Genomic DNA, 22044 nt, shown 5'->3' with positions numbered 1-22044 from the left:
TAACGTGTTAAGTTATAGCGAAAATAAAATTCCAGTCCCCTAATTATAAACAAAACGTGATATTAACTACAATTCAATTACTAATAGATAACGCAGGTGCGCTTTGATGTTTTGACGGTCCAATCACGGTTAAAAATATAATATTAAATTATGCGATTAACTACATTAGAAACAAACAAATCGAAAAATATTACTTAACATACCAAATGAAGAACAGAGTTAACAAGATCCCGGTTTGACACCTGTCCCACCTTAATAAATGCTGTAAGCAATCCAAACTTCAAATTATCTTCCATAGCAATTCTAACGACCTCTTCAGGTCGTTTAATTTCACTATGTGGCGGGGCTTTAACATCCCCCATTGTTAAAAATTAATGTTATACTTTCACAAAAAACATAAGAAACAAACACTTCACATTAATGTAGAGAAAACATTGAATTCAATAGTCAACATGAGACATACCGATAACACTATCTGCCATATTGAAAACTGACAGACGGCTCAGGTTAACCAACGTACGTTGTCTAAAAATATTATGAATGAACGAGTAAATGCGAGCATAATATTTAATACGTCATTCACAATTTAAAAAATATAATTTTTACTTATTCATAATGCAGTAGTTATTCATAAAAACATATTTTTAATTTAATTTAAGGAAATCTATTAAAAAAAGAGTGGTACTAAAATTAAAACCTCTAATAGTAAATACACTCCTTTCTAAACGATTAGTGTTTGTTTACATAAATAGAAAACATTATTTATTTACTTTAAAAAAGGATAATTAAATTTAAAAATATATAATTTAAAAACAATTTTTAATTGAGGTTTTATAATGTTTCTAAATCAATTTCACGTTACGGTACATTCATTAATTAATGCATATTCTAAACAAGAGTATTCACTAATACTCTTGAATGTTTGTTCATTACAGCTAGACTGAAATTAAATTGTTTGCATGAAGTTGAAAATATATCTTCAGTAAATAATTCAGTAAGCTCACTTTCAAAAGTAATATGTTTACAGTAAAATAGCTTATTTCACGATTTATTTAGAAATATTTGAAATTTTTTATAAAAGAAATACTAATGCTATACTCTTTATAAAGTAAACCTTTTGATATATAAAAGTTTATCAGTTGTGACGTAGTCACTTTCATTTTGTCTGCTGGCTTACTCATTCAGTTGGGGTTTGTGATTCGGCACAGTGTGTGGAAAATGGCTGCTGTGGATGTTGAGCGGGTACGTGTTTTTTTTTCTCTTGTTTGTACATTTTGTTTTCCGGGGTTCCATTCATTATATTTTATTTGAATTTCATTGATAAGATACTAATTGGGTATATTACCGTAATTGTTTGGAAATTGGGTCGGTAATTTAGATTAATCAAAGGGCGTTGGTTTAAAATGTCAATGGACTGTTAATGTAAATTTTTAGTTACAGATGTATGAAAATTCATCATAGAACTGTTAAGAATTTTTTATGTAACTTTAAGCAGTTTTCTTCTTTGTGAAATAGTTTTGTTCATTCTTATTTTTGTTGCAACAAAAGATCTATCCATTTTCGATAGTTGTACCATTTTTACGTCAGTTTTTTTTGTATTAGATACAGTTGTTTTAACTTTTATTTTTGACGTATCAGATTAACCGTAAAACATTTATAGTGGGAGTGAAAGCTGTTTCATAGTACGAGTAAAAGTTGAAATGGGGTTATGTTGACATTTATTTTTGTGTAGGTTAGTTTTTTATTTAGGCCATCAAAGTAACTTTTTTTGTAAACGTAGTGAAGTAAACAGAAATTATTATTCGATAAAAGTATAATTCTGTGATTTATTTGTAGTTCATTTGATATAATTTACTTTCTTCCTCAAGATATTTCCTTATTTGTAAAGCTTTATCTACATATTCTTCTGACCATTAATATATTTAATGCATACATGGATATTATTATCCATATTTTTATTCTAATTATATGCACAATAATTTTAATTAATTTGTTTTTGTACAGGTTGAAAACAACCTTCGCACCTTAAAGCTGTCTGGCCGTGTTGGATTTGATAGTTTACCAGACCAGTTAGTCAGTAAATCAGTCCAGAATGGATTTATATTTAACATATTATGCATCGGTAAGTTAATGGTTTTTTTCTTGTATAAAATAGATGTTGCATATTCCTCGTACAATCCCTTGCGTATTCCATGTAAATCACACCTACATCTTGTTAACATTCTACTGGTTCGTTCATTAATACATCTTATTTCTCCATTATTTGGTTATGAGATTTGCTCATTTTCAAACAAAAATAAAATTAACAGTTAGTTTTAGAATGAATATCAAATGTAGGATCTTTTCTCTTATGAAACTGCCATCCCATTTTCCTCTATTTTTTCCATCTTTTTTCAATCTTTTATGAAGTCAAGTGGAAGATAGCAATTTATCATTTATACAGTTGATCAGTCCTTCAAAATATCCAAAAAAAAATTAAAAATTTGGCTGGTAAAATCTGTTTAATTTTTGTCATAAAGTCATTGAAATATTGACAAACATCGACAAAGTTTTTAATTATTTTTATATTGGCTACTTGCAACATTACTGAAAGATAAGTTATACTCTTTACATCAAGGCCAATGTGAAAAAAGTCAACTTTTACAACTGTTTAAACAATGAATTGTTTGCAATTAAAGAAAATACTTATTTTAATTAGTTTAATTTATTCCTATCAAGCCTGTTTTTATAATTTTATTATTTTTTGAAATTTTATCTTTTTAAAAGTCAAGTCCCACGATTTGAACTGTACAATTTGGTAATTATACTCAATTACAGATTCGCCTCTGATTTTGATGAAATTTTGAATGTACCATTTTTAGTACCTACATTATTCATTGCAATTTAAATTATTCATTGTCCCAGTTACATTACACATTACCCGTACCGTAACGTTTGTTATTTTTCACTATACATGTGTAATATACATTATTTACTCATTAAATAATTTGATTTCAGTTAAATTTAGTTAAAAATAAATGTAGATTTGTTTAAGATTAGCTGAGCAGAAGTCTTGAATCATAACTTCATCAGATAAATGACAGAAATTTGTCAAATTTATAGATTACTTATAAACCAGTAACCATAATCTTACTTAAACCTAACAAAATTCAATTAAATTTCACTTAATTCAAGTTATTTACTCTATAAATAATACTTTAGCACATTTACCAAAACTCTTATCTTAAGCTTAATGTAACTTAATTTAGTCTTTAAAGTAAATTTATTCACTTTAAAAATGTTTTAGATATTCTCATTCTTGGCGTAATTTCACAGAAACAAAGTTATTTAGTCCAGAAATAATGTATATTACATCTGTACCGTGGTGAATTACAAAATTTGTGGTGAAACTTGTGGGATGTAACTCGGGTGAAAGCTGTTTCTGACAAATAATTTCAATTGTAACAAATAACTTTGTTCCCAAATGAGATATATTACAAATTTCATTGAAATTATAAGCAAGTCCATTACTGTATATAATTAATTACCCTCTTTTTTTTTAATAAAATAATAAGAAAATCTCTTTCTTTTTAAAAATGAAAAAAAAACACTTTTTGGAAGGTATTTCATGTTAATTTACAAAATTTGACTTTATTTACTTTTTATGACATTTAAATATAACAATAAAATTTTAGTAATGATTATTTTTATGTAACATTTATCTTTTAAATAAAATTAATTTGAAGAAGAATTATCTGATTTTAAGTAGTTTAATATGGTTAATAAAATTTCAGCGAAACACTAAATGCAGTTTCATCATATTTTGAACTTATATTGCTCATACATTGTTGCTAATATAAGACTATATACTACTACTAAGTGTTAGTGACAAAATTTAATGACATATTATTACACAAATAAAGTTTGTTTTGTTATATAAGTGCAGCAGTTTTCTGTGTAGGTCAGTATTTATATTTTAAAACTATTCAAATTTTAGTTTGTACTATATAATTAATGATTGCTAACCACAAAAACCAACAAACGTTTCTACAAAATATCGGCAGAGACATAAGATGTGTAAGATCACTAATGTATTATATAGGATATGACAGCGTGGATAATTGTTAGGTTAGATAAGATGAAGTTAAATTATTCTTCACTGTGTTTTAGATTGAGTAGAGTAATAACTGAAATTATGTACTATGTTTTGTTCATTTCATTATAAAATAGAACCTTATCTTATTTAAAACTATCTTACTGGTAAGCGATCTAGAATTGGCAGAAGAACTATACATTCATTAACAACTTGATTGCCATGAGGTCCCATATAAAGTCTCCCCCAATAACAGACCACATGACTAAACTTAATTCTTCTAAACCAGCCAATAAATGTGTACAGAAAATATTTACTCACTATTTTACGTAATCTTGTATTTACTATTTTAACCAAGTAATATAATTGATTTTTATGGTCCTAGGATGTGAGATATCAAATGGGATCTTTATAGTGTTGTGGAAAATATTTTTTTCTTTCTGTATTAATTTCATACAACAGAGTATATCATACAAAATAGGATATAATTTGCAAATCTTAGTATCGTTTTGGTTAATTAAATTTAATCATATCGTTTCGTACTCAAATCGGTTACAATTTACATGTTTCTGTGGGATTGGTTTTTATTTATGTTTGCTCCAATTCTTGCTGGATGTAATGTATAACTAATCAGATTTTACAAACGAGTAAAGTATTTAAATTAGCTATATAGACCAAAAATTATACACAGAAAAAACGTTAGAATATAATTTTTATTTTCCTCTCTAGTGCTGTAGCTGTAGAAGGGAAGGTATTGTAATCTGTCCAGTTTGGGCATATGCGGTTTTCACCGGATCTTGACGTTTTGACACCTAAGCAACCCATAAAACCGGATGGAAACTTTCTGCATGTTCATATGTATGTGTGTGTTTGTGTTCAGTCTTGCATTCCTAAAAACCCCAGAACTACTGGACTGATTTTGACAAACTTAGATTACTTTTATATATACAGCATTGATGCCAAATTTAAATTTTCAACTTAAAAGGTCAAAGGGGTGAAACTGCACAACAAGGTCACCCTCAGTATCTCAAGATTTTGCCTAATTAAGGTCTTATTTTTCTTAGGCACATTTGTTAACGATTAAAAAATAATTTTCGCAAAATCGCACCCCCATCTCAAAAAATGATCTAATTAAACTAGTGGCTAAGCGAATGTACTCCATCAATAGTTTCACCACCACAAGTGCTGGTGCAGCAGTAACATACAGCTGCTGTAGTTTTCTACCATATTGTGATATCACAGGTGAGCAGTAGAATTAAATAAATGAATAATATTTAAAGTGGCCACTAGTACCGCCTCACCCACGCGAATGAAATATGGTATGCGCATGTGCTTCAGTTAGAACCATTGAATTAAATAAACAAAAAATATTATATTTAAATAAAATGATAAATATTTTTAATTAAGTTGTATGTGTAAACTGTGCATCAGAAAAAGGCAGCGTGACGGGAAAAATTATATAAACTGTGGTGTCGGCTTTTATAAAATAAAAAACTACTATACATCAAAAATGTGGAAGGAAATATGTGAAAAATATAACTTGTTGAGGTAAGTTATAAATTTTTTTGTCTTGGTCATTTGACTGGTTTGATGCAGCTCTCCAATATTCCCTATCTAGTGCCAGTCGTTTCATTTTGGTATACCTTGTACATCCTACATTCCTAACAATTTGTTTTACATATTCCAAACATTGCCTGCATGCGCAATTTTTCCCTTCTATCCGTCCCTCCAATATTAAAGTGACTATTCCAGGATGCCTTAATATGTGACCCATAAGTGTGTCTCTTCTTTTAACTATATTTTTCCAAATACTTCTTTCTTCAGTTTACCACAACACCTCTTCATTTATCACTTTATCGACCCATCTGATTTTTAACATTCTCCTATAGCACCGTATTTCAAAAACCTCTTAATTTTTTCTTCTCAGGTATTCTGATCGACCAAGTTTCACTTCCATATAAACCTACACTCCAAACATATACTTTCAAAAATGTTTTCCTAACGTTTAAATTAATTTTTGTTGTAAAAAAATTATATTTCTGAATGAAGGCTCATTTCGCCTGTCTATTCAGCATTTTGTATTGCTCCTGCTATGTCCATGTTTAGTAATTCTACTTCCGTAATCCCTTAACTTCCAGTTTTTATATTCAGTGGTTCATCTACAATATTTCTACTGCATTTCATTACTTTCTTTTGTTCTTGTTTATTTTCATGCGCTAGTTTGTTTTGTAAAACTTCATCCATGCCGTTCATTGTTTCTTCTAAATCTTTTTTACTCTCGGCTAGAATTACTGTATCATCAGCAAATCGAAGAATCTTTATCTTTCACCTTGTACTGTTACTCCAGATCTAATTTGTTCTTTAACATCATTAACTGCTAGTTCTATGTAAAGATTAAAAAGTAACAAGGATAGGGAACATCCTTGTCAGACTCCTTTTTTTATTACGGCTTCTTTCTTATGTTCTTCAATTATTACTGTTGCAGTTTGGTTCCTGTAAATGTCAGCGATTGTTCTTATATCTCTATACTTGAACCCTAATTTTTTAAATACTGAACATTTCATTCCAGTCTATGTTTGCCTTTTCTAGATCTATAATTGCTATGTATGTTGGTTTGTTTTTATTTCATCTTCCATCTTGTATTAATCTGAGCGCCAAAATTGCTTCCCTTGTCCCTATACTTTTTCTGAAAACCATAATGGTCTTCTTCCACTCTCCTCTCAATTCTGTACAGAATTCTAGTTAAGATTTTTGTCGTGTGAGTAATTAAGCTAATTGTTCTGTATTCTTCACATTTATCTGCTCCTGCTTTCTTTGGTATCATCACAATAACACTCTTTTTGAAGTCTGACGGAACTTCCCTTTTTCGTAAATATTACACACCAGTTTGTTTAATGTAATCTACCAATCACTTCTTCACCTGCACTACGTAGTAATTCTACAGGTATCCCATCTATCCCAGGAGCCTTTCTGCCATTCAAATTTTTTTACGCTCTTAAATTCAAATCTCAGTATTGTATCTCCCTTTTCATCCTCTTCGACATTCTCTTCTTCCTCTATAACACCACTTTCCAATTCATTTCCTCTATTTAACTCTCCAGTATATTCCACCCACCTATCAACCTTTTCTTTCCTATTATAAGTCGGTGTACCATATTTATTTAACACATTATTAGATTTTAATTTATGTACCACAAAATACTCTTTAACTTTCCTTTATGCTCCATCTATTTTGATCATTTCTCTTTTCACTTCTGAACATTTTTCTTTAATCCACTCTTCTTCCGCTAATTTGCACTTCCTGTTTATATTATTTCTTAATTGTCGATAGTTCCTTTTACTTTCTTTATCACTAGCATTCTAATACTTTCGTTCATCCATCAGCTGCAATATATCCTCTTATCCAAACTTTTCTATCAGTTCTCTTTGTTCCACCTAAGTTTGCTTCTGCTGATTTAAGAATTTCCTTTTTAACATTCTCTCATTCTTCTTCTATATTTTCCACCTTATTGTATTTACTCAGACCGCTTGCGATGTCCTCCTGAGAAATCTTTATCTCCTCTTCCTCAAGCTTCTGTAAATTCCACAGATTCATCTGATGCCTTTTCTTTAGGTTTTTTAACCCCCCATCTACAATTCATTATCACTAAATTATGGTCGCTGTCAATGTCTGCTTCAGGATATGCTCTGCAGTCAAAGAGTTGATTTCTAAATCTTTGTTTAACCATAATATAATCTATCTGATACCTTGTAGTTTCACCAGGCTTTTTCCATGTGTATATTCTGCTTTTATGATTTTTAAATTCGGTATTGGCAATTACTAAATTATACTTCGTGCAAAACTCAATAAGTCCAGTCCCCTCTTTCATTCCTTTTGCCCAACCCGTATTCACCCACAATATTACCTTCCTTGCCGCATCATCATCATCATGGGCACTTATAGGCATATAGACGTTAACAATCGTTGCCTTAGGCTTTGAGTTTATCCTTATAAACTCAATCTATCGCTAAGCTTTTTGAAATACTCTAATCTCTTCCCTATCTTCTTGTTCATTATGAAACCTACTTCTGCCTGCCATTTATTTATACTGAGTTAATTATTCTAAAATCACCCGATCAAAACTTGTTTTCCTTTTCCCACTGAAACTTGCTAATTCTTACTGCATCTGCATTTAACCTATCCATTTCCGTCTTTAAATTTTCTAACCTAATAACTTTTTTTTAGACTTATAACATTCTACGCTCCGACTCATAGAATGTTATTTTTTAATTTTCTGGTGACCCCTTCCTTAGTATTTACCAAATAAAGTAGGCCTTCAAAATTTGTTATTCATTTTGTTAGATAACATTGTTATTTTATCAAGACCAAACGCATAATGTTCTTTATTTGAAACAGCTTATCTGATATCAGTCCCTTCAATAATGTATATATAGAATTATGGGTCTAAGTAATTCATAACTAAACGGTATTAAAAGGCTAAACAATTTCATAACTTACAAAATTCAGTGTTTCAATACCCAAAAATTTTGATTAAGAATACAGCTAGTTCCATTTTATATTGCTTGATGATTCATTTTATTTTTGTGTTATTTATCGCAATCATATCTGTTTTTCTCTGAAAAAAGACGCTAGATTTTCATTAATTGATATGAAGTAGAATTACTTTGTCCACGTAGTTTCTTTTATAGCTATTCTGTGATTTCATCTGACGACAGAATAAAAATTGAAGTTTTTTAACTTTAGTATTGGTTTGATGATTTTTCCAAAATAACATTTTCACTTCTTCCAGTTGTAGGTTGATTTTCAGATTTTCGTATGTTTTGCCCGATTGAATAAATGTTCAAAGAAGTCGCTCAAAAAAAGGATTAAATTTAATTATCGTATAAAAAACATGTTCATAAACGCTTATTATTTTATTTTATAATTTGATAATGCATTACAAATCCTACTTGGCTTGGTTTAAACAAATATTTTGTTTAATTTTTTCACCTGTTCATAAACGTTTGAGTTTTGTACTACTTTAGAATACAAAATTAAAAAAAAAAAAAAAAAAATAAACAGTTTTTATAATAAAGTTTTATCATATTGTTTAGTAAGTACTATAAATATAAAAGATAAATCAATAAATAATATTATCAGTTACATAATCAGGTTTATCTGTATTTTTTTTTGCAATATCATTAATTCATAATTATATTCCTGGATACAGGGATGCAGTTTACATTATCATCTTACCCAGGACTCTTGAATATTATAAATTTTTATTTACCTTTTTTTTAAGATATTCACTAATTCATTGTCGTTTTTGCAGTAATAATTTAGACACAAGCCCTTCATGTTTTATGATAGACCCTGGTGTAAAGGGCTAAACAGATTATCAGAATACTTGACCGAGTATGTTAAAACAACATAAATATATTTAATAATAAAAAAAGGACAGCGATTGGAAGAGGTGAAATAATTTACTCATATGTTAGTTGTCATCTCATATTTTTCAATTTACCAATTAGTTTATTATGATATATAGAAAATTATGATTACAGTAATGGGAATTTATAACATAAAATTTGGGGAGATAACAGCCTTACTGTTATCTCCCCAAATTTTTTATTATTCACACAATTTATCAATTGCATATCTTATCTTAAGTATTAATTTAGTACAATCATAAATGAAATTGCCTAAACTAGACAATCCGTATGTTGTTTACTATGAATTTCAACGGTCCATAAATATTATATTATATATTTTGAATAGATTTTTACAATACATATAATAATCAAATTATGATATAGAACTAAGAAATCATTAAGATACCCATTTTCATTAACAGATATAACAAATCATAATTTGAGCAATTGTTATCATATTTTGTCTCGTTCAATAAAAGTTTACTTTCATATTAAGTAAAAACTGTAGATTCATAAAAATGTAAACAATATCAAAGCGAGACTTGTTTAAGTTTAGTAATAACTTAGTCGTAATTGGCAAAAATTTCTTTATCGGCCGGAATTAAAATAAATTATTAGTAGTTATAAAATAAGTACGACTAAAACAAAGGTAATGAAATGCGAGAGAAAGGATTATTTGGAATTAAGATTTAGACAGATGAATTTAGACAGAAGTTGCAGAAGTGGTATTTTTATTTGAATAGTAAAATTATAAACGATGACAAGAGTAATTCAGATCTAAAAAGCAGACTGTCAAAAGGAAAGGGGGCTTTCATATAAAACAACACGTTATATAAATATATATATATATATTTATATAAATGAATTAAAAATAAATTCTTGAAAATATTTAGGTGGGGTGTTGATGAAGGAAGACATTCAAAATTAAATAGGTCAGTAAAATTTAAAATGCCCTAAGACAAGCAGGAGAGAAAAGAAATCCATGTCAGAATCTTGTAAAGAAACAAATAGGTGGTGAGCTGCATAAAAACCTTGAAGTTTAGTAAAATTGGTTATAGAGGAACATGTAAAAGATATAAACCGTAAAGGAATTCAAAGACTCAAACATATAAAATAGATAATTAAGGCTATTTTAAATGCGTTAAGTTAATAGTTTAGCGTGAAACAGTATACTTATGTACAAGTTAAAAAATTGAAAATTCAAATTTAAATTATAAAGTAAACTTAATAGGTTAAAGACAGAAAATATTATTGTAAATAAACCTTTAATTTTTTATTTTAATATTGTTATATACATATACAGTATGTTTCACAAAGTTTTCTCAGGACTTTTATTACCTATTCGACTCGTGAAAATAATGGAAAAAGTTCAAATAAACATTTGTCCTAAAATGCTTCGTTTGCGAGTTACAGCTAGTGAAAGATTTCGCTCAGATTTCAGCTACCCTGGTGAAATGAGGTTGTACTGAAATTTTTAGGATGTTAATTAAGGGACAGAATTAGTGATTTCTTATGGTTTTTGACCTGAAGAATCGAATAAAATAGGTCCCATAACTGTGTTCTTCAGTCTTGTGTCTTCTTCTCTTTACTTTATGTAATTAAAAAACTAATTGTTTCTTCTTATTCATGCAAAGGTACATAAATATATTGTAATTCAGTCAGCCTAATTCACCAGCTGACTTAGAGAATTGCTATTAATTATATTATTTAATCTAAATTTACTGCTCATTATGTTAACGTACACGTTCAGTAACTTACATATATTCTTCAACTGTGTAACATACTGATTAAATTAAATAGAACCATTAAAGGATCATATTTATATATATAAATATGATACATTGTAAAAAAAAAAAAAATATGATAATTGTTCACTTTATACATAAAGTGAACAATGTCTCCTTTATTTATTAGTGTTTGAACCGGTGAGTTAGCATCAGAATAATGAAATCATATTGGTAGTTGTTCGATCAACACATGTCTGTAGTACTTTTTCAGAAATCTGGAGTGAAACCAATAAATTGGGATAAAAAACCTGTTTTTTATGCGACACAGTAACGTTTTTGTATCGGTATTGAACAAAAAACAATTAAATAGAACTTAAAGATAATTTAATTTTGAACAATGTGGTGTAAGATAAGTTGAATAAAGCAAAGAAAAGTTAGGAAAATTCATATTTTGTTTAGAAACGGGTCGCTAACCAAAGTATATACCGGTTTATAATAAATTTAAAAATAATAAATAGTTAATTATAACAAATTTCAGTACGTACCAGTGTATAATAAATGAGTCCATCATTTTCAACACATTTCTTGAAACGCTTCTGTACTGCTTTTGTTGCCCTTTTTCGTTTTTCAGGTCCGTCCTTAAGTTGCTCGGCCACATCCACAATGGGAACAATTAATTTCTCACAATAATGCATTTTTGTTTTATATACAATATTTTCAGCCATCCTCAGATAAAAAATCTAAAGGTGTTGTTAGATCAAGCGGTCTTGGTGGCCAGGATTGTGGACCTTCTCGACCGATTCATCTCTCAGAAAAATGATTATTCGAGTGAAGGAAGGAGCGAGGGAAATTTAAGCGAGTGGAAATGGCACAAGAGAAGTGGGGAGATGTGCCATCAGGCTAGACATATACTATTCGTCTCGGTGCTAGAGGAACATATTCAAGCAGCTGTGGCAATTCTTCTCAAAGAAAGTGCAAGGAGACCTCAGCATTTAAGCAAGCAGGTGATATGAACGGTCCAAACAGATGATTGTGAAAAAGGCTGCACAATACATGGATACTAAATCGGTGTTGAAGAGTGCCTTCCGCCGTTTCATGAGGATTTATTTCTCCCCGTGTATGCTAATTGCATAAGTTGACATCATCTCGAGTAAAATTTGTCTCGTCGGTAAACAACCTCATCGGTAGAATTGTCGATTTGTATTCAACCACAGCAAAGTGGACCGACCGTTTCCTGGGTGAAGATGTTGAACTGGCTGTTTATTATAATGATAAAACTTGTTTTGTTTAAGTTTCCTCCAAACCACCGAATGGGAAAATCCAGTCCGCTTAGAAAGACGTCGTGTATTGACATTTTGACCGCACTGAATTGCATGGATAATAATTTCATCGATAACAACATCGTGTTGGACAGATCATTCATCGGGTAATAAACATGTTTCCTGAAGATTACAAAGTCACACTAATTGTTTTGGGATCTAGGATCCTGTAATTCGAAAAATGTATTTCTTATTCTACTGTAGCATTACCATTAAACACACTCAAGATGAATACCATTTCAGTGTATTTCTCCGTTGTAAATAAGTACGGCATTACTTCAATGGCACGCCAACACATTCAGATTAAAATTCACAGAAAACCATCGCTAACGGCAGCACAGTTCTCAGTACCCGATATACTTAATGTACCTTACAAAGTGATTTAAACACTAATACAATATTGAGCATTTTTGATCATCTGTTATTTTATTGCCAACATTGTAATAATAATTTTTCAAATAATTTATTCTATTTCTGTCATTAATAAAAAAATTATTCCTAAGTAAGTTTTATTTATTTTTTTATAATAATTGTTGTGTAATTTCTTTTTTTTAATAGCGATTTTTAACCGTAAATTTTGTTTTTGCAAAATTTTCACATCGCCAAAAAAGAATTTGATTTTTGTTTACTTAAAGAATTACTTTTCTGACAAGTATAGTAACGCGCTGTTTAAAGTTCAAATTTTTCTAACTTTTATTTGTTTTATTCAACTTACCTCTTTTTTAAGAGGTGGAGGAACCCCATTTACGGGCGCCTAAGCAGTGTCTGGCTCACTAACAGGTTCCACAGTTATAACCAAGGGCGTATGTATACCTGCGCACTACCGACTAAACCTCCACCCCTGGCTTCCTTCCTTCCTGGGACTACTTATAAAAACATTTCATCAGAAGAAGGGGGAAACGCCCGCACACACATTCATAACAAACCAACAAACGTCACACGCCACACAAACAACACCACTGGAAGCAACACATACAGCACTTCAAATACAAACACCGACAACAATATCGCACAAAACAGGACAAAGATTCTAACATCCACAACACCCACGCGATACACACACAGCAGTCAAGACAGAAATCTCAAATAGTCACACCACTTACCAATGCCCACATCAGACGCACGAGCAAAGTGTCCCCGGCGTTATCCCACCCAGGCGATCCCCATATGTACGGGGGTTCCCCTAGGTACTCAGCCGAGAACCTGTCCGCCCCCGTGCCTGCGCCATTCTCCTCATATAAATGCAGCTTCTTCATGACCTTCCTGACGAATCTTTCCAGTCTTCTAGTGTGCCTCACCTTGTAATAGGATTCTTAGGGTATCTTCAGGGCGGAACATGTGCTCACATCTCAGTTTGTCGAGCATCTCTCTACTCTCTATGGCAAATCGCGGGCTCAAAAAGAATACATGTTGGGGGTCTCTTCCACCTCGCACTCCGGACAATTTTCAGATAGGTCGAGCCCGAATCTATACAAATAAGACCTGAATCCCCCATACCTCGCCAGGAATTGTGTTAACTCCAAAGTCAGCGTGCCCACACCAGTAAGCAGCTTCCTCCTATGTTGGGTGGGCCCTCTTGTATTCGGGAGTAGGCTAGCAATAAGTCTCCTCGTTTTCTCCGCCTTCTCACAAGCCCGGAGTACGTGAGTACTAAATCTTAGTCTGGAGTCAACCCAAATTCCCAAGTATTTTACCGTTCAGATAATACTTCAGAGGATGATATGTATAAGTGTAAATGAAGTGTAGTTTTGTACATTCTCAGTTCGACCGTTCCTGAGATGTGTGGTTAATTGAAACCCAACCACCAAAGAACACCGGTATCCACGTATTCAAATCCGTGTAAAAATAACTGGCTTTACTAAGACTTGAACGCTGGAACTCTCGACTTCCAAATCAGCTGATTTGGAAAGAAGCGTTCACCACTAGACCAACCCGGTGGGTTATTTTATGGCCACCTCAGACACAATTTCTCTACTATCAAGGATCACACGTAAAGTTGGACTCCTCCTGGCGGCAGAGATCACCACCATCTCCGTCTTTTCAGGAGCCAACTCCAGTCCTACCCCAGCCATCCACTCACTAATCCTTGTATACGACTCGGTTATCTTGCCTACAGCCTCATACCTTGTTTCCGCCTCCACTAGCAACGTTATATCATCAGCGTAGCCAAATAATGTAATCGATTGTGGAAGAACAACCCAAAACGCCTCATTATAAGCTATGTTTTAGAGGGTCGGTCCAAGGACTGACCCCTTCGGCACCCCTCTATCGAGGTTCTTCTCAACATACCCTCCAAGGATCATCTGACGTCCGATGAGGTAATTTCGCAGCATTCGTCGCAGGTAAGAAGACGTAGGTCCTCCATTGCTCCCATTGCTGAGTGGCGGATGCAATTAAACGCGTTTCGTACGTCTAATGTGACTAGGACGCAGATCCTTCCTTCACCTCTCCTCAAGGTTCTTCCCGCTAAGTCGCAGACAACAGCCGCAGCATCGAGGGCGGACTTAACCTCAGTGAAATCCATGTTACTTCGCAGAGAGCCCGCCCTGCTCTTCCAGTACACCAACTATCCTTTGCTGAAGTATACATACCAGCACCTTCACTAGCGAATCGATCATCGCCAGCGGCCGGTATGAGGAGGGAAGTCCCAAATCCCTCCCCGGTTTAGGAACTAGCACAAGCCGCTGACGCTTCCATCTGCCAGGAAAAACTGTCTCTTTAAGATAGGCGTTGTATGCCTAAAAACGCCTCTGGCTCAGCCCGAGCCGCACCTTGATAACCATATTAGGCAGAAGATCGGGGCCAGGCACCCTGGCCGACAATATTCCAGTGATCAGCGCCTCCAGTTCTGCATCGGTAAACAGCGGTGTAGTTCCAGCCGCGCCTTTCACCTCAGGGAGTAATTCGTCCCCCGAGGGGAAGAGCCCATCAACTATGTTCAGCACTTCTTGCAGACACCTTATAACTGCAGCTCTGGGTCTTAATGCTTTCTTCATTAAAACCGCATTGGGCCTCCCCTACGGGTCCGTCTCCACCTCCTCGATTAGTTGAGCCCAACATTTTCTTTTTGACTGTGTGATGAACTTAGTAATAAGCCTGGCCTCGTTGCGATGCCACCGATACAAATGCCTCGGTAGACATTTGCATCGGTGATTAAATAACTAAGCTTATTGCCTTCGCTGTAGGCCTCGTCCAGACGAACATCTTAAATGTCCTACATCGTCTCCCTCTGAACTATCTAACCGAGCACGCGGAAGCGCGAACCCCGCGTCTAGTTCTACTTATTATGAGTCAATTTCGTGAATGTCTCGTAATTCGAGGCAAAACAACACAACATACCACCAAACATGTTGATCGCAACAACGAAATTTAGATCTAGTTACCTTAGTAAACTCAGCTTACGCTTTGAAATTAACCCGATTTAGGTTAATTACGGACTCCGGTCTGGTCTACCCGGGGAGAGGCAGATTTATTGCCTACTCTCACTCAGCTCATCGTAGAGTCCCGCGTGACATTCACCACCATAAACCGTCGTCGAGATGCCACTACACCTCACGGATGCATGTTGTCCCATGCTCTTCGGCAGTGCAGCCGCATCCCGCCGACAGTGTCATTTGCTCATTCTAAAATGCCCTCGTCAAAACGCCACTACACCTCGCGGCTGCATGGCATCCCATGCCCATCGGCAGTGCAGTCGCCGTTCCGTCGACAGCTTAACAATTGACAGCTGTTATCTAACTAACCGTGGCTCGCTGCCGAAGCGCCTACCTTGGGTCAATCAAACTGTCCGGGCGGACCCTAACCACCGGGCTCCTACTCTACTAAATTCCCTCGGTCGCCCTACGTTGGTCGAGGAATTTCAGGAAGCCAGCCACAATTGTCCAGTCTCTGCGAGTCCTCCAGTTGACCTGCAGATCTAAGGAATTCGGTCTCTCAAGTTCCCTACTAACTGGTACGCTCAGCTTCGTACCTTGGACAGACATACAGGACATGGTCCACCGTGTCATCGACCCGAACTACGTTGGGCAAACCCAAATGTGACAACTGCCCGCAGCGAGACGGGCAGCCGGAGACCATAATATTCTCCTGTCACTCTTCGTACCTCTTGGCCGCTGCTGGATCGATTAGATGCAATACGTCCAACGTACGGCAAAAAATCACGGATTACAGCCCTCGCTCTGAAAAAAGCGCGAGTAGACTAAAGGGCTCTACCCTGTCTCGTTACGGGGACTAACGACCAGCAGTCGTTGCCACCTTTCAGCCGCGATGAGGTGGGTACGCGTCGCACAAATCCACACCAGTCACCACCGAAGAAATTAGATAGGATGAGTCTAAAATATAACAGTGCTAACCGTATCCACAGTCTGATAACCAGTTAAGCCTTGATACTACTGGAAGATACACACACGACCAGCAGCCAAAAAATCACTGATAATCGACAGAAAGTCACAGCACTCAGGCAACGCATTCAAGGTATGATGAGCTTAGCAAGTTCGCTTTTTTATTTCTTATACAGCTCAGCGTATATAACTTTCACCGAATGCAAGTACGCCTCCTAGCCGGGTGGCATTCTTCTCGCTTTCTTTCTATCTCGACAGTCCTCCAGATTCGGGTTGCTATAACCTAAGGGGTCTGGATCAGCAGCGCGAGTGTGCGGCTGTCTTACAGGGGTTGGAATGGCGCATGGAGCACAAGGAGGAGGTGGAATTGATGGCTGAACAATTCTGCCGGGCCATCAAGACTGGCTGCGATAGGGTCCTACGGCGGCCTCGGCCAATGGACGAACCCTTATGTAGTGGCCAGTCCGCTGATCGGAGAGTGCCTGGAGCCTTCATGACCGCTACTTCCGGAGAGCCTTCTGTTAAATGCAGGCGGAAAACCAGGAAAAAATGGTGCTGCGCGCAGGAGTTAGGTCCGCGACGCTGGTATCTTCTCCTAGCGAACAATAATCCACGAACGGGGATTATTGTTGATGACGTGCGCGCTGAGGATCTGCGGATCTAGTAATGAGTACGATCATGCCTTCAAGGAAGCCAAACTCAAGTTTTGGCAAGACTCCATGAACGAGTTGCAGCGCAGCCCCCGGCAGCTCGCGAAGTCATGTTACCGGCCAAAGCCATTGCACGTGATGTCCAGTATTCGATGCTGGTTTGGGGTCGGGACCACACTTTAACATCTATGGCGACTTACCAGGCGTTCCTGGATATTCTGTTTTCAGATGCTCTGGAGGATGAAGCAGATGTCGGCGTTAGGGCGGGTGAAGCACCATTCCCTGACGTACGGGCTGTTGATCCTGCAGGTATAGACCGAGTGGTTTCTCGAATGCCACTGAGAAAGGCACCGGGGATTGACGCGGTGCCTTTCTATCCGGTGCACTTGACCCGGATATTTTCTATCATCAACTACCTGTCAGCTGATTACTGACAGCCGCTTGGCAGACTGTTCTCGCGGTGCCTAAGCTGGGGTTGCTTTCCTAATTGTTGGAAGGTGGCTTTGGTAAGGGTGCTCTTAAAATCAGGAAAAGATCCGAGTGAGGTCAGCAGTTATCGACCAATCAGCCTCTTGCCGGTAATCGGCAATTTTCTTGAAAGGCTGGTTGTAGAACTGCTCTGGGAAACCATCGATATGAACTTACTGCTAAATCGAGGCCAGTATGACTTCATGAAAGAGGTTGGCACCGAGGATTGCATCTTAAATGCTCTTGCCGAGGTGGAAAGCGCCGACTGTAAATATGTTATGCCAATTTTTATTGACATAGAGGCAGCATTACCTTCCTTGTGTTGGAGTTCTGTCCTCTATGAGTTGGAAGGCCGCAATGTTCCCGTAGCTTGCAGGCCTTGGTACGTGACTACTTGTCTGATCGCACGGCTCTGTTTAAGGATGCGCACCTAGTTGTGAAAAGGTCCGTCACCAGGGGAAGCCCGCAGGACTCCGTTCTCGGTCCCTTGCTGTGGAATCTGGTATTCGACGGATTTTTGGGACTGGCATTCCCGGAAGGGTACACGGCCCAGGCTTTCGCCGATGACTGTCTCCTGTAAGTTCTTGGTAACTCACAACCGCAACTAGAAGACCGGGCGCAAGCGGCCTTGTCAACCGCAGAGGGTTGGATGAACATTCAAAATTTAAAGATTTCTGTTCCAAGACGAAGTTTATGCTTCTGAAGGATGCAGACAAATTATCGTGTAGTCGTAACCCCCACATTAAGTATAAAGGCTGTGTGATCAGTCGAGTTAGGGTTCATAAGTACCTGGGTGTTTTGTTTGATGAGAAGTTGCTGTTTAGCAACCACATTTGGCAAGTAACGGTGGACGCCGTCTCTGTGATGCACAAGCTTAGGAGGATTACTCGGAAGGATTGCGGCTGTCGGGCCGTCATTTGTACATGGTGTACCGAGGTGTCTTCGGAACTACGGCCTGCATCCGTTGGGCGCATAGGTTGGACAGAAATAGAGTACATATTCAGAATTTAAGGAGTGCCCAGCGCAGAGCATTAATAGTATGCATTGGTGTTTTTAAAACAACCTCCTACCAGGCTACCATCGTATTGGGAAAGGCTCTCCCAATCGATTTAGTGGTGAAAGTTCGGGCGGCCATGTGGAAGTTGCGAAGAGGAAGAGAGACCGAGATATTTGGGATGCGGTTTCGAGCCGGGCCTGTACCGGAGCGGAACGGTGATCACAATGCATCGGTTCTAAATTTCGTTCAGTTGCCCATCTCCCGCCTGAGGAGGAGGCCTTACAGCCTTGCGATGGATGCATGGCAACAAGAATGGCACACCACGTCTAAGGGAAGGTCCTTGTATAGATTTATACAGGACGTGGGTGGATGGTATGCTTCTTCGTTTTTAAGGACAACGGGTGCCCGGTGCTCTCCAACCACGTGATCTTTAACCAATATTGTTCCGCCTGGCAGCTGATTAGCTGTGCGTCTGCGGGGAGGTCCAGTCGAACGACCATATGATGTTCCACTGCCCAGCTCTTTAGGGAAGGGGGGGGACAGAACTCAGCCCATCCTGGAACTTAGAGGTCAAGGGGAAAATTGGCCACTCATAAGCGGCGAGTCAATCTTGCGTGAGCCGCATTGTCGGACCGTGTGGGTGTTTCTTGATGCTTTGTTCAACCGGCATCAGTAGTTTATTTAAGAGAAAGATTCCTACCTCACTTCTGTGGGAAGCTACCTGAGAGTTATGGCTGGCCATCAGCCAATTAAAGCTCCAAGCGTTTTGGTATTGGTGGACAGGTATCGCTGACATTCAGCGACGTATGCGTGGCAGCGAATTGCTGTCTTGACGTGATAAATTTAATTTATTGAATGTCATATATATTTTGGTGGTTGACGGGGTGCGCCTACACATTTTAGAATACATGACAAATGAGCGATGAGACACGAAGCAAGTGGTGTGTAGCACCATGCTTAGTTCGCTCACGAAATTCGGTTAACTCTAGGAGCTAGTTAGGACACTGGTCGCTAAACTGATTCGAGGTTTATAAACCGTTTTGGCACAGAAATTTGTTCTTAGGGCGACCGAATGTGGTGGTGGTGGGAGAAATGCTATGCAAATCAATTTAGATGTCGGTTGTCCACCAATATGCAAGCGGACAACCCCTGCAGATGTACTTACGTGGAAGAACTTCGCAGGCTTCTTCAAGACAATCGGCAAGACATGTGGCCTTTCCCCTCCGCGTGAAGCCCCTACGTACTGCACGTAGATCAAGCCGTTCGGTAAAAACACCAGGGTCAAAGTCCCTGGTGCTCCATCACGGGTGGTCCATTACTTCCTGCACCGGTGCCAGCGATCGTCATCAAGATCGCTTGATCGCTGGCCGTGTAGCCTTCCCATCCTCTCCAGTCTGCAATGGACTGCAAGCTCAGGGGAGCCAAAAGTCATGTCGATTATAGAGCCCGAGGGCCCTCTCCGAAATGTATATGCATCGCCAGCATTTAGAATTACTAAATCCAATGCCGCAGTCATGTCCATAAGCACCGAACCTCTTGCGTTTGTCCTGGCAGATCCCCACTCGGTCGACCAGACATTAAAATCGCCTGCCACCAGCACTGATTGACGTGCAGACATATCCCTCACCATAGTAGTTATAATCTCTTTATAAAAATCCATGCTAATATTGGGCGAAAGATAGATGGAGTAGTAGATCATCTCTGCCACCCTCATCACAGGCAGGGAGTCCCGTCCGCAGACATTAGCCAACCAGGACGCGGTCGAGAAGCACACTGTTCGGAGATGAGCGCGTCCACGCCCACCTCTGCTGCATAACTGACCAGAAGATCTTGTGCCAGCACTGCATGGTTCAGGTTCACCTGCAGTATCCTCATCGACGGGTTGAAGCATGTCCAGTCCTCCCCTGGCTTCTTTCCGTATCAGCCTCTCCATGGCGTGCTGCTGCTCCGGTACGGTGTCCCTCTAAGCCACATCTGATGCATTTTGCAGTATTCCTGCACTTCACAGCGCAGTGCCCTTCACCACCGCAGTTGAAGCACCCAGTTGACCATCAGCACCTTTGCAGTTTCTGGCTGTACGGCCAAACTCCACGCATCGATAACACTTCATAGGTAGATCTAAAACATCTACTCTGCATGACACGAGGCCTCTTCACCCTTCTTTGCACCAGTGATGAGATTATAAGTGCAGGAAGTCAACGCATCACTACTGTACTTTCTCCGAATCCAGGTCCAATGATCACTTTGAGATCTTCCAGCATTTCCTGACCACAGGCCTCAGACAGCCCTTGTTGGACTTCAGCCGGCAGTATGCCGCTCTCCATGTCTTGCACCCGGAGAATGGCCATCCTGGTTTTAGCGTGTACCTTTCCCTCCTTAATAGTAAATTCAACTTATCTTACCCCAGTTTGTTTTGTGTAAAAGTTTTATAAGTTTATTATGAATTTAATAAAATTATTGTACGTTAAACATAAAAAACATGGTTCTTTACCCCAAATTTCTGAAAAATTACTACAGATAGGTTCTGGGACCTACTTTATTAGGTTTTCTCAGGTCAGAAACCAAAAGAAATCACTAATTTTACCCCTTAATGAACATTCTAAAAACTTCAGTATATCCTCATTTCACCGGGCTAGCTGAAATCTGAGCAAAATCTTTCACTAGCCATAACTTACAAACGAAGCATTTTAGGAGATATGTTTATATGTACTTTTTCCATTATTTTCATAAATAGAATAGGTTATGAAAGTCCTGGGAAAACTTTGTGATACATTCATATATATTTTTTAAGATTAATTTGTATTATAATATATATTTTAAATATATTAAATGAAAAATGACATAATTTTAATTTAAACTCCAGACTTACACTCCTGTTATTATAATTTGTTTTTTTTTTTTTTTTTTCATTCTGAAAAGGTTGATATGTGCTGAGATTTATGTGAATTAGTTAAATAAAATTACCACTTTTCAGATCCTATAAATCATTCTTTAAAGATGAGTTATAAAATTAATTATTGAGTGATAAATATATGTGTGTTTTCACGCCGTGTGTGTGT

The 22044-nt window shown here is 36.8% G+C and overlaps 1 protein-coding gene across 1 annotated transcript in view; it reads left to right on the top strand.

The window, feature by feature from the left end:
* The first annotated feature begins 1122 nt into the window (after positions 1–1122).
* The window catches only part of LOC142332643 (septin-2-like), a 69472-nt gene continuing 48550 nt past the window's right edge, over positions 1123–22044 (top strand). Inside the window, exons 1-2 of the mRNA XM_075379265.1 lie at positions 1123–1242; positions 2005–2122. Of these exons, the coding sequence (XP_075235380.1) occupies positions 1219–1242; positions 2005–2122 (142 nt within the window). The 5' untranslated portion in view covers positions 1123–1218. The remainder of the gene's footprint in view (positions 1243–2004; positions 2123–22044) is intronic.

The sequence above is a fragment of the Lycorma delicatula genome, chromosome 11 (assembly GCF_047948215.1).
Source record: "Lycorma delicatula isolate Av1 chromosome 11, ASM4794821v1, whole genome shotgun sequence".
Classification (NCBI taxonomy): domain Eukaryota; kingdom Metazoa; phylum Arthropoda; class Insecta; order Hemiptera; family Fulgoridae; genus Lycorma; species Lycorma delicatula.
The sequence above is the reverse complement of the archived record's forward strand: the minus strand, read 5'-3'. Positions and strand labels throughout refer to the sequence as shown.